Source organism: Lissotriton vulgaris, unplaced genomic scaffold, assembly GCF_964263255.1.
Source record: "Lissotriton vulgaris unplaced genomic scaffold, aLisVul1.2 SCAFFOLD_1441, whole genome shotgun sequence".
Classification (NCBI taxonomy): Eukaryota; Metazoa; Chordata; class Amphibia; order Caudata; family Salamandridae; genus Lissotriton; species Lissotriton vulgaris.
Window position 1 is genome coordinate 282,059 of NW_028242661.1, and position 17,605 is coordinate 299,663.

The window sequence follows — 17,605 nt, forward strand, 5'->3', positions numbered from 1 at the left end:
TCGAGAAAGTCTGGAGAAGGGAACCAACACCGGACAACAGGACCTCCTTCAAACTTGCCACCCGGAAACACCACCAGCTGATCCGCGCCGCCAAGAAAACAGCATTCAAGGACCGGCTGGACAACAACGCACACAACTGCAAGGAACTCTTCAACATCGTGAAAGAGCTTTCCAACCCCAGCGCAGGAAACAACGACATCACCCCATCGCAAGACCTCTGCAACTCCCTCGCCTCATACTTCCACAACAAGATCACGGACATACACAACAGCTTCAACAACCAACCAACGCACACCATGACCGAACAACCACCCCCACCACCACCCTCCACGCCTGGACCCCGATCAGCAACGAAGACACCATCCGCACGATGAACTCCATCCACCCTGGATCACCGACCGACCCCTGCCCTCACCACGTCTTCAACAAGGCCGACGCTGTCATCGCACCCCACTTGCGAGACATCATCAACACATCCTTCGACACCACCATCTTCCCTGAGAGCTGGAAACACGCCGAACTCAGCGCTCTACTCAAGAAACCAACAGCGGACCCCACCGACCTCAAGAAATACCACCCCATCTCGCTCCTCCCGTTTCCAGCCAAAGTCATCGAGAAGACCGTCAACAAGCAGATGGCCGCCTTCCTCGAGACGAACGGATCCCTCGACCCCTCACAGTCCAGCTTCCGAGCCAATCACAGCACCGAGACCGCCCTCATCGCCGCCACCGATGACATCCGAGCCCTAATGGACAACGGAGAAACAGCGGCCCTCATCCTCCTAGACCTCTCCGCGGCATTCGACACGGTCTGCCACCGCACCCTAGTACGGCGCCTCAGCAACATCGGAATCCAGGACAAGGCGCTGGAATGGATCATCTCCTTCCTCAACAGAAGAACACAAAGAATCCGCCTACCACCGTACAAGTCAGATGCCTCCGAAGTCATCTGCGGCGTCCCTCAAGGATCATCTCTGAGCCCCACCCTCTTCAACGTCTACATGAGCCCCCTCGCGGCCATCGTACGCAAACACAACCTCAGCATAATCTCCTACGCCGACGACACCCAGCTGATCCTCTCCCTGACCAACGACCCCGCCGCCGCCAGAGCCAACCTGCACGAAGGGATGAAAGAGGTGGCCGAGTGGATGACGACCAGCCGCCTGAAACTGAACTCGGACAAGACGGAGGTCCTCATCCTGGGCTCCTCGCCCTCCGCCTGGGACGACTCCTGGTGGCCTCCTGCCCTGGGCACCACACCCAAACCGACAGACCACGCACGCAGCCTGGGCTTCATCCTGGACTCCTCCCTCTCCATGACCAGGCAAGTCAACAACGTCTCCTCGGCATGCTTCAACATCCTACGCATGCTACGGAAGATCTTCTGGTGGATCCCCACCGAGACCAGGAAGACCGTCACCCAGGCCCTCGTCACCAGCCGACTGGACTACGGCAACGCCCTCTACGCCGGTACCACCGCCAAGCTCCAGAAGAGACTCCAGCGGATCCAGAACGCCTCAGCCAGACTCATCCTCGACATCCCACGAACCAGCCACATCTCCGGACATCTGAGAGACCTTCACTGGCTCCCCGTCAACAAAAGAATCACCTTCCGCCTCCTCACCCACGCACACAAAGCCCTACATGACCAAGGCCCGAGCTACCTCAACAGCCGAGTCAACTTCTACGCTCCCAAACGCCACCTCCGATCAGCCAACCACGCCCTCGCCGCCGTCCCCCGCATCCGAAGAGCGACTACAGGAGGAAGGTCCTTCTCCTACCTGGCCGCCAAGACCTGGAACTCCCTCCCTACCGACCTGCGCCTGACCTAAGACCACCACTCCTTCAGGAAGAAGCTGAAGACCTGGCTGTTCGAGCAGTAGCGGCACCCCCCCGCCCCCAGCGCCTTGAGACCCTACGGGTATGTAGCGCGCTTTATAAGTGTCACTGATTGATTGATTGATTGTGAATAGAGGAAGGGTGGAGTAGACTGAGCTATGGATATGACTAGACAATGTATGTATGGGAGGGATGCTCGGAGAATATTGTCATCCGTTGTAATGTAATATTTCTGTGATGAGATAGAATTGTCGTGTATGCAGTGTAATGTGCTATGTATAATTTAACTGCAGATGTAGATGTTCACTGTTTATTGATGATATAGATATGTATGAAAACGCACTAACAATAAAAAGTTAAAAAAACACAAAAAAAACAATGATACAATATCTTTCCCAGTACCTCCGCACTTGCCCAATTGATTTCCTGTTTGCAGAATTTAGAGAAATGGTCGACCTTGGGAAACAAACCTGGGCCGGGACTTATGTGGAGAGGGGAGTGTCCTCTTGCTGATACTGAAAGGGGTGCAACCAAGAATGGTGGTTCGATCCCTGTGTACATCAAAAGGAGAACCCATTATGGGGAATGCTTTGTAAGTACAGGCATTCCAGTGTTTTAACCAAACATTATATACCCACGTGATAACACTACCCCACGACCACCAAGATGATTTTAGGGATGACATAACACCACCATGGGCGGAGGGAGGCAAGCAGAAATTGTTATTCACCCCATCATGCTGCCGAAGGTACTGGTGGCTGTATAAAGTCTGGTGGGTGGCAGGTTCCTAAACTCTAACGGTTTAAGACACATGTATTAAAGGTTTGGCCTTTCCTGACCGCCACCTTAGTTGAATTTAATGTGGGGGACAAGCTAGAAAAAGCGATAATTAACATCTATAAAAACCCTGTGGCTAAAATATTAGTCAATGACGCCCTTACAGACTACATACAGATAAAAAGAAGCACAAGGCAAGGTAAGGGTGCCCCCTGTCTCCCCTGTCCTCCCTGTTATTTAACTTTTACATTGAACCCTTAGCTTGCCTGTTGAGAGGAGAAGAGGGGATTGTACCTTTTAAACATCAAGACTGGGAGAAAAATGTTGCACTTTATGCGGATTACTTGATGATATTCACTTCCAACTATAACCAATTGACACCCCAAAATAGAGGAGATTATAGGTCAGTTTGGGGCAGTCTCAGGCTATTTGGTGAATCAATCTAAATCGGAAATTCTCAAGTGAAATACTACTTCTGGAAACCCTCTAGTAAAAGACAAAATAAAATACCTGTGAATAGAATACACAAAGGAATTGGATGAGGTAGCTAGTTTGAATTTCACCAGAATCCACAAAGACATAAGGAAATTACTCAAGGCCTGGTCAGGCTTACAACTATCCTTTGTAGGGAAGTCCAACTTAATTAAAATGACAATATTACCACAATGTACATACCTATTTAATTCCATCCAGATGGGTTTCAAGGCAGGGCAAATCAAAAGGCTGCAAGGGGAGCTAGCTAGTTTCATCTGGGCAGCCAAAGGGGTCAGAATTGGATGGAAAAAGCTAAGAATGAACAAAGCGCAGGGAGGAATTGCCTGCCCAGACCTACTTGAGCGTTGCATATCCTTCTAGTTCAATAACACAAGGAGACTTTTGGATAAACCTGAAACCTGGCCTATGTACCTGAAAGCCCTCATGCGCCCATATGGATTTCTCAATCTACACAAATTTGGATACCCCCCCAAAAAAAAGATCAAACTAAAGACAATAAAATCAGCAGCAAGAACCTGGTACGAAATAAGGAGGACCCTAAAATCACTGTATTACAGTAAGCATGCGCCAATTCGGGAATCCCCAGGTACCACCGAATGTCTAAAAGATGCCCTGGTGACCCAACTAAGGGATGGTTATATAAACGACTGGGGCAGCTGGTAGAAAAAAAACATATTGTACAATGGGAAATCCTATACGAAGAGACTCAAGGGTCACTATACAGATTCAAACACTATCAACTAAACAGCTGGATAAAAGACATAAAGGAAAACCTACAAGGAGATGAGGTTATTGAGCAAAAACATTTGAACACAGAGGTATTTAAAAAATAAATATCCTACTGGTATTGGGCCCTTATAAGAGCAGGTGAAACAGAATATAAAGCACCAAACAAAATCTGGGAAAAAGACATGGTGGGGCTATTCATCTCACACTTTGGGCAAACCTCAAATGCAATCATTGGCCGAGAAGCAAAATCTGCCCCATTGAAGGAAAAACATCTCTTCACGATACACAGATCTTATTAGACCCCAAAAAGATGGTCAAAGATAAACTGCAGCAAAGTAATAAAGTGTCCTAAATGTGGGGAAGAAAGAGCGGATGACCTGCACATGTTCCGGGGCTGCATAATGTTGAAGGATTATTGGAACCCGATTGGTAAGATCCTCTCTGACGTGATAGAACAAAGCATAGAGGTAAGCATGGAAATGGTTATTTTTGGGATTCCCTATAACATAGACCTTCTAACATTATCTAAGGGCCAATTAAACATTCTCTTTTTACTAATATTATTAGCCAGAAGGGAGATCTGTATTAACTGGGGTAAATCAAACGCCACCAAAGCACACTGACTGGCTAAACTCTGTAGTAAGGGTGTATAAACTAGATAAACAGGGGAGGAACATCAAGAAAAACTAATTCTGGAATATCTGGGAAAGATACAACCAGACTAACATTAGCTGGTCCAATGATTAAGGCAAAGGTAACAACGATTTCAAGTTGGTTCTTGAACTGAGAAGTCATAAAGACTAGCTCCTCCCGCTCCAAAAATCGTTTGCCTGAGGATGGACAAAAAGAGGACAAGGTTAACATTATCCCATCCAGGGCACAATCAGATCACAGTGAATAAAGCACTGAATGGATATTGGGACCTCTGACTCCTCCATACTCCTATTAAACTTGCTTAATGAGGACTAAAAATAAATAAAGAAATACAGCAAAAAAAAAGAAAAATAGTAAGAGTAAGAATACGAATGATAAGAATCATATTAAGATTATAATAACACTAAGCATAAATATAAGAGTAGGAGGAAAAATAAGAATAAAAATAAGAATATGAAAATGATTAATAGGAATGACAGTAAGATTAAGAATAAGAATAGGAATAAGAATAAGAAGAATAAGCATAATAATAAGAGTAAGATTAAGAGTGAGAGTATGAATAAGAGTAATAATAATGATTATTGTGAGAGTAAGACAAGTAGTAATAGTAAGAATAAGAATAGGAATATGATTTAGGGTTAAATATATATTTAAAGTAAAACTACACCTCGACTAAGACTAACTACAATATGATTAATGGTGAGAGTAAAAATACGAATATTAAGAATAATAGTACCATTAAGATTACGTATAATAATAAGAGTAAGAGTAAGAGTAGGAATAAACAGAATAGGAATATGGATATTAAGAATATTAGTAAGATTACAAATAAGAATAATAGTAAGATTACGATTAGCACTAAGCACAAGCATATAAGTGTAGGAGTAGGAATAAGTGTAAGAGAAAGACTAAGATTAAGAGTAAGACTAAATAGAATAAGAATATTAAGAATAATTTTCAGAGTATGAATGAGAATAATAAGAATAAAAGTGAGAATAAGAATAAGATTATGAATAAGAATAATAATGATAATAATAATAATAGTAAGACAAATACTAATAGTAAGAATAAGAATAGGCATATGAGTATTAGAGTTAAAGTTAGATTTAGAGTTAAAGACAAAAAAGATTAAGTAAGAGTAAAAAAGGATATTAAGAATAACAGTAAGATTAAGATTAAATATAATAATAAGAGTTGAAGGACGACTAAGTGGAAGGGTCAGAATAAACAGAATCCAAATAAGAATAATACTAGTAAAAGAAAGAGGAGCAATAGGAACAAGAATATCAAGCATAATATTAAGAATAATAGTGAGAATTAAGAATAAGAGTAAGAATAAGAAGAATAACAGTAAGAGTAAGATTATGAATAGGAATATGAGTTAGAGTTTAAGTTAGATTTAGCGTAAGACTAAGAATAAAAATAATACATTTAGAATTAAGACTGACAATCAGAATAGGAATCAGAATAAGAGTAAGAATATGAGTAAGAGTAAGAATAAGAGTAAGCATTTGGATGATACCTTTTTATCGAGAGATTCATACTGAGCTTCTATTCTTTCTAAGGATTACATATAGCATGTGTAACATTAATACATTTTATTATAATCAAATTATTCAGCTCAGAAAAATGGAAGGTTGTGTTTTTTATGCTGACCAGCAGATGACTACATGTGTTAAGGGGTTCTGATCATTGAATATGAATGTAAATAATGTTCCACCCACCTCCCTGGGTCTTGACCAAGTCTCCACCAATCATCTTGTAAGGATGGGTATCGGTGCCGGCGGCCCACACTCCTGCTGCACCAACAGAGACGTGGAGGAATTTTCCCTGCAGCTTAGTCCAGACTAAATTGTTCAGGATTGAAATAATTCCAGCTTCATTCATTCCGAACACCAGGCCATTGCCGGCATCAATCTGCACCAGGGAACCACTGATTTTATCACACTTCAGAGTTATAACAGCACCTACAGGGTAAGAAGAAGAAGAGGACACATGAGCACTGAAATTATAGACAAAGGACACATGTTCTGCCTATTGTTACCAATTCTTTAAAACAGACATGGGATCCACCCAGGCCAGTAGTGCTGCCTCACTTCATGGTATTAGCTGTTGATGTTACATTCCTCTTCCTAAAGAGTGCTTTCTTAATTCAGGAACTAAGATCCATTTGCAAATTCACTCACTCATTATACACCCAAATTCTATACCTCTTACATGCATTTCAAGCAGAAAGCAATCTGTTTCTGTTTTGCTTTTTCATAACAAGAAGCCTTTTAAAATGTTAAACTGCATCATCAGCGCAATACCAGCATTACTGCCTGTGGCCTCATGAGAGGAAAGACCTGATGGGCTGAACTGTGAGCTGTGCTGTGTTATGGGTGTTTAGGGGTGGCTAGGAAATCTAGCTCCTCAGTTCCTACATCTAGACATAGGCACCACTGGGGTCTATGGCTATTAAGTTCTTCATGTTTTTCCTGACTTATTTGTATTCAATGTATTTCTTCTATTTCACTGGAATTAGTTCTACCTTTATGGCCAATGATGAAGAGGGTGAGACCCACAAAACAGATATCCATCAGTGTGCATATATCCAACTGCTGTTGATGTACCGTGAATGTGAGCAGATACCTGCATGAAAGGTTGTGATAGGTAAAGGTCAAATATCTTTATTTGATTGTTTACATTAAACAATCATAAAAGTACATTTCATAACATAAACATTTGACACAAATATAATTATAAAAAAGAGTGTTTCCAACAGGCCACGGACACAAGCAAAGTTTTTGATAGTTATAAAGTGGCAGTAGGCCACGCAAAGAGGCTTAACACCGCTTTAGAAATATGGAGCAGGGGACGGCGACACTGAAGCCTCCTAAAACGTGACACTCCGGTGGCGCAATGCTCTTGTAAATATGCACCCTAATGCACACAGGTGAAAATAGTGTCGACAGATGTTAGTGTAGGTGTGTAAATTATTTAAGAAGCACAGTGAACACCATGGGGGTGCAGTAGAATGGGGTTTCATCACAGGCATCAGGATTGTTACTACAGATGTACAAACATGTCTTTGTAAGTCCAACCATAAACTGGATGATTGTCACTGATAGAAAAGGGAGTTGGGCCTATCTCAAAAATGTGACATTTTCAAACTTCCATATAGATCCTGCCACATTTCTCCCAATCCTCTAAAAAAAGGAAAGTCCATATGATTCACTGAGATCAGGGCATCTTTCGGGTTCCTTCATTAACATCTGTACTGCTGTGGCGCAATTGAAGTTTAAATGTTGGGAGTGGTGAAGGTCCCAAGTTTGTTTTCCTGAACTGCCCTAGTTTGGTTGAAGTAATAAACATATTTTGCCCTTGTGCAGATTCCTAGATTGATTGGGTGGATTTGCAAAATGTCCTTTACATGCCAAATGCGTTTCATGTGCAAATTGCCCTGCATTACTTTTTGCACGTGCATCAGTTCATGACTCAACGTTCTTGAGGGGGAGGTAGGTACAGATTCAAATGCATCAACACTCATAGCTCCGTGCTAGAGGAAGATTCTGAAACATGGTGAACTGAATTATTCTAAATTTGGCAAAGAGATAGAACTCGACTCAGAAAGCATGATTTGTGACTTGATGTACATCCGTTCAGCTGTTTTCAAGGAATAAGCATTTAAAAAACTGCTCAGGTGGGCATGAAGGGGTTAAATCTTGTAATATAATAGACAATTCTGGACCATTGGTGTCCAGAAATGCTCTGATTGGCCAAATAAAAGAGGACAGCTGGATCCTGATTGGATGGCCACAACATGGAAAATATGTTGAGGCAGTTATTACAGGACTCAGAGGCATTGGACCCCAAGTCCTGAAAAAAGAAATGAAATACCTCTTAGGGGGGCAGGTTGAGCCGCAGGGCCAAAATGAAATGTATATATCACTCTAGCAATAAAACCTTTAAAACAACAGTGAAACAACTACCATTGTGCAGGCTGTAGAATGTCTGCAGTGAGGACTGGCTGCCTGGGGAGGGGTTTGGCGCAGATTCAGCCCACCACTGCTCGCGGCCTTCTTTTTGGCCCTGCCAACGGCCATGCACAGCAGAGGTTAGGCACCTGTGGGAGTATGGGCACAATGTATCGCCACAGGCTAGGTCCTATACCCAGTCTTTTACTCCACCCTTCCAAAGGCCATGCTTTAACAGAAGTTAGGCAGCTGTGTTAGGATGGGTCCAATGTCTGGCCACAGGATTGTTCATATGTCCAACTTTCTATTGCACCATGACAACTGCCAGGTGTAGCAGAGGTTAGGGACCTGTGGGAGGGTGGATGCAATGTCTGGCTTAGGCTAGGTCCTATGCCCAGCCTTCTATTGCACCATGCCAATGCCTGTGATCAGCAGATGTTAGGCACCAGTGGGAGGATGGATACATTGCCTGGCCACAGGCTAGGTTCTACTCTGAGCCTTCTATTGCGCACTGCCAAAGGCTGGGCACTGTAGAGTTTGGGCACCTGTGGGAGTATGGGTACAGTGTCGGGCCATAAGCTAGGTCCTACACCCAGCCTTCTATTTTTCCCTGCCAATGGCTCTGTACAGCAAGGGGAGCCTGGGTGTCTATGGACTGTTCGGTGAAGGATGTGGGCACTGGATAGAGGGTGTACAAAAAGCCCCACAGAATACTGTTGAAGGCCGTGAGAATCTGAGTTTGGACATCCTCGAGGTTGTTTGTCTATGGGGAGTTTAGGCACTTGAAGAGGTTTGGGTGCAGTGCTGGTCCGGAGGCTACAGCTAAATCACCTGCTGTGCACACCCATTGGCCATGTGTAGTGGGCTAGGAACACCCGAGAAGGAAAGGGCTTGGGGCCTGCCTGGTAGTTGGGCACACACAGGGGTTTAGTGCATGGCCTGACCTCCTAGCCACACCCTGCCCCAAACACCCCCTTGCACACAGCCAAATGTCAGGCACAGCAGGGGTTTAAACTCTTGCATGGGGATGGGTGGAGTGCCTCACAAGAGGCTGGGTACCAGCAGGTGGTTGGGCACCTCTGGAGAATTGGGTGTAGTTTCTAGACTTGCACAGGCTAAGAGGCCATGTGATGTAGGGTTTAGGGCAAATGTGGGGGAAAGGTTACAAACTCTACCCAGAAATGTGGGCACTTAGAGGGGCTTAGGGGTTGGAAGTAAGGTTTCACTAGATATCAGGGCCTGTGGAAAACTCCCCCCACTGAACGTGGCCAAATGCTGTGCGTAGTTGGGGGCGGGGGGTTTGACACTGGATTTCTGAGGAGGGTTGAGATATGCTCAACTTTTAGGATGATAAAAAAAGTACAAACATTTTAAATCAAAAAGTCAAAAATTAAAGAAATATTGTAGTTAGGTGTGGTAAACAATTTGTAGCTTTTGATAAAAAAAACATACAGCCTGATTCATCAAGCTTTTTTGTGCTCGCAAAGGGCCAGATTCTGAGAATCCGGCCCTTTGCGAGAGCGATTTTTGCATTTGGGATTCAGCATCCCAAATGTAAAAATCGCTAATTGCGATCGCGCAATTTTGCGAGGAATGACATTTAAGGAATCTCTATTTGAGATTCCTTAAATGCAATTCAACATCCTATTTAAATTTGCGAATTCGCAATTTCTAGGCGCAATTTACCGCGAGGTCAGACCTCGCGGTAAATTGCGAAAACTCAGAAAAATGCATTTAAATGCATTTTTCTGAGTTGCATGTTACAACACACATGTCCTTTGGACATGTGTGTGTGCAACACCTGTGTCACAGATCATTTGAGGGGTGCTACAGGGTGTCCTTTGGACACCCCTGGCACCCTTCAAATCGCTATCTTATTTGCGATTAGCAAATTGCTAATCGCAAATAAGGAATACTCACCATTCATTCCTATGGGCCTTTTGGCCCATAGGAATGCATGGGGAGTTTTTCCTTATTTGCGATTAGCAATTTGCTAATCGCAAATAAAGAATGTGTAGGAATCGCAAAAAATATTGCGATTCCTACATGAATCCCGTTTTGCGAGTCCTTAATAGCGATTCGCTATGAATCGCTATTAGGGCCTCGCAAAACGGGAGAATGATGAATCTGGCGGATGTGGTCTGTCTGCTTTATCTCCTGCCTGTCCTCCATGCTCTATTGGTTGCCCCCTCTGCCTGTCTTACATGGTCAGCTTATTGTACCAGCCCCCTCTCACCCACCTGCCCTCTCTCCAATGTGTGCTGCCCCAGCCACCCCAGCTTGGTACCACTGTACCAGTACTGGTCACATGGGAAAAAAGGACCAAGACAAAAAAGCTCCCTGGTACAAATCAGAAGGTCCCATTTTTAGGTTTTCCCTGCACAACATTTGCTCTGTGCTATTGAAATCTATTGCATTTATTATATATCTATATTCATCCTGCCTCCTTGCTTTACTAGCTTTTCATGGTTCCGGTGCTTGTCACTAACTTTCCGTCCATTTCTATAGGCTGTACCATACTGTTTCCTACTTTACCAATGCTTGTTACTGTGCTATTCCTTATGTGCGTCTCTTATCAGTTTCATGTTTGCCAAAGTACTATTTCCATCAATTTTTCCGCAACTATTTTCTTTGCCATCAGCCATCATTCCCCTTCCTCTATCGCTCTTGCCCTATCTGCTGAGTTCCTGGCTCACTACAGTGATTCTCTGTACCTCATGTTGATCCCCCAAACCTTACCCCTCCTCCTATGGAAAACTTTGATTAAAACAATCTCCACACATCCCTGTCCCTTGTCAGAAAGCCGCCATATTGGAGTCAGCCATTACTTTTAGAATGACTTATTTGTAGCCTGCTTTGTATCCCGCTGTTTAGATAACAGAATAGTATTGCAAACACACAATTTATACTTGTTTCTGTCTCGGTGTTATATTGCCCAATTACCTGAGATCCTAGAATTTATGGTCAAATATGACAGATGCACACTCAGAAACAGTCCTCTCTCTGTGTCTATAGTATTGTCCCAGTGGCTGCCTCTTCTAACGTGTAGTACTCTTTCTGTTTCCAACCTGGCTGGTAGGCCCACCTTCATCTTGATTCTTTTTTAGTTTTGCAAACCTGCCAGCTTAGGCACCTCTGTTTATGCAAGACTGTGGCTTTATATCATTGATGCAGTAGCATATTTAGATTTCTATATTTTAATAAAGAAGAATGTTGAAAACCCAAAGAGAATTTATCTTTTTTTTAGTGGGGTGTTCATGACGGATTCCTTCTACAGAGGAAAAGGATGTTCTTCAGTTTTCCCATGATTAAATATAATGTTGACCATGTGATAGGTGGGGAGACTTTCTGAAAGTGTCCATCCAGCTAAAATTATAATATTTAAATCTATATATATAAAAACGAATGTATGTCTGTCTCTCTGGTGGTCCTTTATGCATTACTACACTATTCATCCGATTTCCATGAAACTTTGGGAAGTTGTCGAGTACACTCCTGCGAAGGTTTCTGGCATAAACTTTTTTAAAGATCGCTCTCTCAGGGCCCTCATAATCTATCAAAGACTGAATTAGCAACCATGACTTTGCAAAAGTACAAGACGTTCGGTGAAAAAGATGATGAAAAATGTAAACGGAGCTAAATTTTGAATGGGAAATTCAAGGGGGAAAATGTACTGTTGCCACGTATTTCAATGATACCAACAGATATGCCATTTGAATTAAACGTTTACAGTTTCTGGTGCGACTCGCTTTTGCAATGACCATCAACAAAGCACAAGGACAATCGCTGCAAGTGTGTGGACTAGATTTGGAGAATCCATGCTTCTCACATGGACAACTGTATGTGGCCAGCTCACGGGTCGGAAAACCTTCTGATTTATTCATGTACGCACCAGATGGAAAAACAAAAAATATCGTGTATCCACAAGCACTCGAATAAGTAAATAGAATTAAAACAACCCTTTGAAATGTTTTCCATATTAAAATGAGTAAGTTTCAATAAAAATGACACAATGTAAATTGAATGTTATCATAACAAGTTTACTTGAATTTCCTCTCTTCTAAGATTGCAGCAACGCGCGACGGGTAAGCTAGTTATTTATATTATTTACGGTGAATTTCTGTCCTTTTTCCGTGCATATCCCAAACCAATCCAGAGAGGTGTTTTCTACTTTTGATGTGAGCTGCAGAAAAATGGGGTGAAATCCTATGTGGACAACACAGAGAACGTTGTGGCAGCATATAAGAAACAAACTGCTCCCCCTCTTCAGTTAAAGAACTGTATGAGAGTAGTCAACAGATGGATGAGCCAGCACTGTTTAACTCTAAACTCCGACAAGACTGAGGTCAATATCTTTAGGGGAATAGATCCCAGATGGAAACATTTCTGGTGCCCAGTAGAGATGGGTGAAGCACCTAAATCTGTGGCAAAGGCAAAAAAATGTAGACGTGTGGATTGACAACAAGTTAGCATTATCTCAGCAGACCAATGCTACTGTCACCGCCTCCCATTGCATGATTAAAAAACCTAAGAAAAACATGCCTTATGTCCCCACTGAGTCGAGAAAGCTGGTGGTTACCACTCTGGTCCAGACCAAATTGGACTATTGTAAATAGTCTCTATTTGGGCATGCATAAGCATCTTAGCCAAAAACTTCAATCTATCCAAAACACGGCTGCGCGATTGTGGAACAATACCTCCAAATATGATTCTATTACCAAGTAAATTCGCTGACTACATTGGCTTCCAGTGGCCAAACAAGTTGAGTTTAAGGCCCTCTGTTTAGCGTTCAAGGCTTTAAATGACACAGGACTTTGGTCGCTCAAAAAGCCATTTGTTTGTTATCATCCGGCCAGACAGCTGCGGTCCTCAGGGACCAAAATGATGAAGGGCCCTAGAATATGTACTTTGGGTTAGGGCGATCGTAGTATTTATTATGGCACCGGAAAGATGTGAAGCACACTTCCAGCCGAGTTGAGAGGAGTAGTTTCTATTACAATTTTCAGGAGAAAGTTGAAAACCAAACTTTCCCAAAACTGAGCAACGAGGAGGATTTACGGCAGTCAACAGCGCCAAGACACCCCCGGTAATTCGTACGTTCGACAAATTTCATTAACATTAACAAATGAAAACATTTCTCCTCGTTATGCCTCTGCGTCCATTTTTGGAGCTGCCATAGGTTTATGTGAACTGGTAAACATGGGGCAGCATCAACCTCCTCGACGCTGAGTAAGGCAACTCAGTGTCTTGCTGTGCTATGTCTTACTCCATATCTATGAGGCCATGCAAAGCCATGCAGGGTGACCGTGCACCTCCTAATAGGTATCGTTGATACGCTTGCACCACCGGAGAGTGTCGGTGATGCAAACCTCTTATAAATAAGCCCTAAATATTCTGTACGTTTTTTAGGTCTTTCACCCTCAGGTATCTACTTATAAAATAATGGGCAACGTAAGTGAAAAATGCATTTCAAAAGTTGTTACTAAGTGGAAAATGCACTGTAATACATTATAAAACCTCTTTTAGTTAATGCAATGCAGAGATCTGTGTGTAACCAGAAAGACCCAAATTAAATTTTGATTGGTGCAGTCGAGAATAGTGATGTGTATTGATAGTGCTGTGAGGTCACAGCAAGCTCTGTATATATGTAATTCATTCTTTTATACTTAAATTACACACAGTGTGAGATAGACTGCTGAAAAATGTGCAAATACTTTTACGACAAAATGGTGCTTCCAAAAGGTAGATTTTAATAATACCTGAGAATATGTATTGAAATTTTATTTTTTACATAACTTTCCCTTCAACGCCTCTTTAGGGGTACTAAGGGCTGTGTAAATGTAGTTAAAATGAAAAGCAAGCACTTAGCAGCCAAGTTGTTAACTCTTTTGACTTCCACTCCAAAAATCTAATCTTTGTCAACACAAAGCTTGGAGTGATTTGATCAATTAAAGCCAGAACCGCTCCCAAGCATCCTTCACACTAGCAGATTAACTTGCACATATGCATTTCATTCAGGCAAGCAGTTGCTAACAATCTAAATTAACCATCACAGAAGGCTGTCTTTTTCCAAAAGAAAGGTAAACGTTTTGAATTTCAAGGACAAGTGAAGCTGGGGAATGCGCAACCCCCCTTCCCAGGACTCCATGGCCCCCCTGGGGGTCTTGCCCAACAGATTGAAGACCTCAGTCTCAGTCACAGTGTAAATATAGTATTTCTGTAGTACCAACGCGTGATTCAGCAGTTTTTTTGGGGCTCAGAAAAGGTGCTCTTCAGTTTCTCTTTCACCTGATTCTTCACATGAGTAAACCAGGGCAGGACCGGCTGTACCGGGCATCAGGCATTTTCCTGGGAGGCTGGAAGGAGGGGGGCTGGTGTTGTTATTGGGGGCCGGTTTTGTAAACATTTTCAGCCTCCTGGACCTGACAGTGATTCCGCAGGGGTGTCATGTCCAATAGACTAATCCTGTCATGTATGCCCCTTTTTACATCCATTGTCCCATCCACACAACAATAACAGTTCTGAAGGGTGACCTTTCACCTAGTACTGAGCTTTGTCGCTTTCTGATTAGGCACAATGGGGCAGATTTATGAGTTCTGGCGCATCTCTGCAAATCAGCAGGGATGCGCCAGAACTGATGCGTAACGCAATTCCCTCCTTGCGGCACCACAGATGCGCCGCATTTACAATGCAGCGCACCATGGTGCAAGGAAGGGCAGATGCGTGATGCATCTTGTGGTGTACGGGCGGCGCATTGCTGGAGTAGTGTCGCAAGTGCGACGCAACTCCAGCAATGTACAGAGGCCACCCATACATAACGTGGTGCGTCACTCCTTACGCCTGCTTCAAGCAGGCGTAAGGATTTGACCCAGCAGGTTCGTAAAACTGACTCAGTGAAATCTTGTAGATTTCACTGCGTCAGTTTTACGGGGCTTTCCTACGAGAGAACGCCCACCCTGCGACAGAACGCCCACATGAAACCTGACGCAGGTTTCATGTGGCGCAGGGCTTTACAACGTGACGCATCTGCCTAGATGCATCACGTTGTAAATAGGTCGCAAGGATGCACCACGTTTCCGCGCCGTTGCGTGATGCAACGGCGGCGTAAACGTGGCGCAAGTCCGACATAAATCTTCCCCTTAGTATATTATCACAATAAGAACCAAGTCCTGTGCACACGTTTGTATAGTAATAGGTGACTCATCAGGGCACAGGGTTCGGCAACCCGGAGCCTTGTCCTGGTTACTCGTCATACTGATCCGTGCGATCCTCTTTTCAGATCTAAGATGCCTGCTATCGATCTGGACGCACCCGTCCAGTTCACCCCATATGTGCTTTTACCGCTGAGCAGGATACGATCTTGAAAACGTAGGGGTCTGACATTGCTAGCGGGGTGTCATCCTAGGACTAGAGAAGTGGTCCTTCATTATCTACCATCAGGTGAGGGGGTTTGAGCTATCGTAGGCGATTCTTGGCTACCTACATACATATACATTCTACACCTATATATCTAGGAAAGGTACAGTTAGGCAAATTAGGTAGAACACGTATTATAAGTACATTGTAAGTGCTACTGTCCTATATGTACTGTATGTGATCATCTTTTAGCACTATGCTAGAAATAGGTCTACTGTTTACCCTATTGATACTGGCTGTTTCTTTCAAATGCTTCTGTCTCCTTATTGTCTCAGCAAATATGTTTTACACAAGACTGAACCTGGACTAATAAATACTTTTTGAAAATGTCCTAATCACCTTCCTGTATATTTTCTGAGAATAAGTAAGCACAAGCGACTGAGCAAAAAGTACTGTACTGTTTTATACGATCCCTGAGGTATGGGTTTTGTTATGTTCAGTGGTTGACAGAAACAACCTACACCACTGTGAGATACAGGGGGGTGGTAGTGACACTGTTGAGCTAGCTGGTCTAATGGCTGATGAATTCAGTGGGGGTATCCAGAGTCTGTTTGTACACCAAGCCCTCAGTTTAGGTCATCCAAAATGCCCAGGTCCCGGATATTCCTAGGAACTACATGATATGGCACCGCCAATGTTGGTTTTGTTCTTTTTTTTAAATCAAAAAATTTGTGTAGTTCAGTCATGCTTTCTCAGAAAGCCCTACTCACACTTTTCATAGATGACTGAAGTGGGAAGGGAAATTTGCCTCACCTGGGCAGATATACCCTGTGTATTAGCTGAAGGTTTAAACAAGTTTATAAGGATAAAAAGTTCCCACATTGTGCAAAAACCTAGCTCTTAAACTTTTTCTTTCTTCTCATTTTTGAGAATGACTACTCCAACTTATGGCAGTTCGGGTTCGGGGGAAGATGAATTGCAAATGCTCTCAATATTTCAGAAAACTGCTGATATGAAGTATCTATAAATTTGTTAGAACACTGCGTACCCGCAACAGGTGGCTGTGTTACCTTCTTGATTAAGGCGCATTAGCTGTTCGGATCAGAGGTATTCTATTCTTGGGTTCAGTTCCCACCTCCAGATCCACAGACTAAATTGTTCCACGCATACATTGTAGTTGAACTATTGGAGGAATATATTCCATATGAAGACATTGAAGTCCCGTTAACTTACCAGCAACACAGAATCTGTTTAAAGGTACCCTCCAACACACAACATCTCTTGTAAGACTCAGCCCACTCAGCACAGAAGGAGTGGCCTGGCCGGTGTTAGTGGCATACACTCCACATCCTGAGATTAACAGTAGACAAAGTCCATGTACTATATAAAGACATAGTTGGGCTATACAGACACATTGTTCAGTTTGTCATGCAAACATTAACAGTTTAACACAAGAGAAATGCTCCAGTCTGTCCACATCAGACCACACCTTCTATTAACCCAGAGACACTAAAATCAGTAATGGGGACAATCCCCTCCAAACAGGAACAAATTCCATTTTGGAAGAAGTATTTCCCCAAACGGTCCGCAGTAAAAATATAGAATTCTAAAAATGTACTTGCCAATGGGGATGGTCCCCTTGATTGAGGACTGTATCACATGAGGAACAATCATTGCTGCTGTATATATCAGAATACACAGTACCCCTTCAAGAGCAGTAATTCCAGAGGTATTGAAACAGATACAAATTGAATACGGGGCAGGACCTGCCCTGGACTTGGGAATGAACCTAATGGGAAA

At 43.2% G+C, this 17,605-nt stretch overlaps 1 protein-coding gene across 1 annotated transcript in view; it reads right to left on the bottom strand.

Annotated features, from left to right (window-relative positions):
* Positions 1–17,605, bottom strand: part of LOC147668877 (fish-egg lectin-like) — a 121,624-nt gene that overhangs the window by 98,510 nt on the left and 5,509 nt on the right. Inside the window, exon 2 of the mRNA XM_086948379.1 lies at positions 6,218–6,460. Coding sequence (XP_086804505.1) covers positions 6,218–6,460 — 243 coding nt within the window. The remainder of the gene's footprint in view (positions 1–6,217; positions 6,461–17,605) is intronic.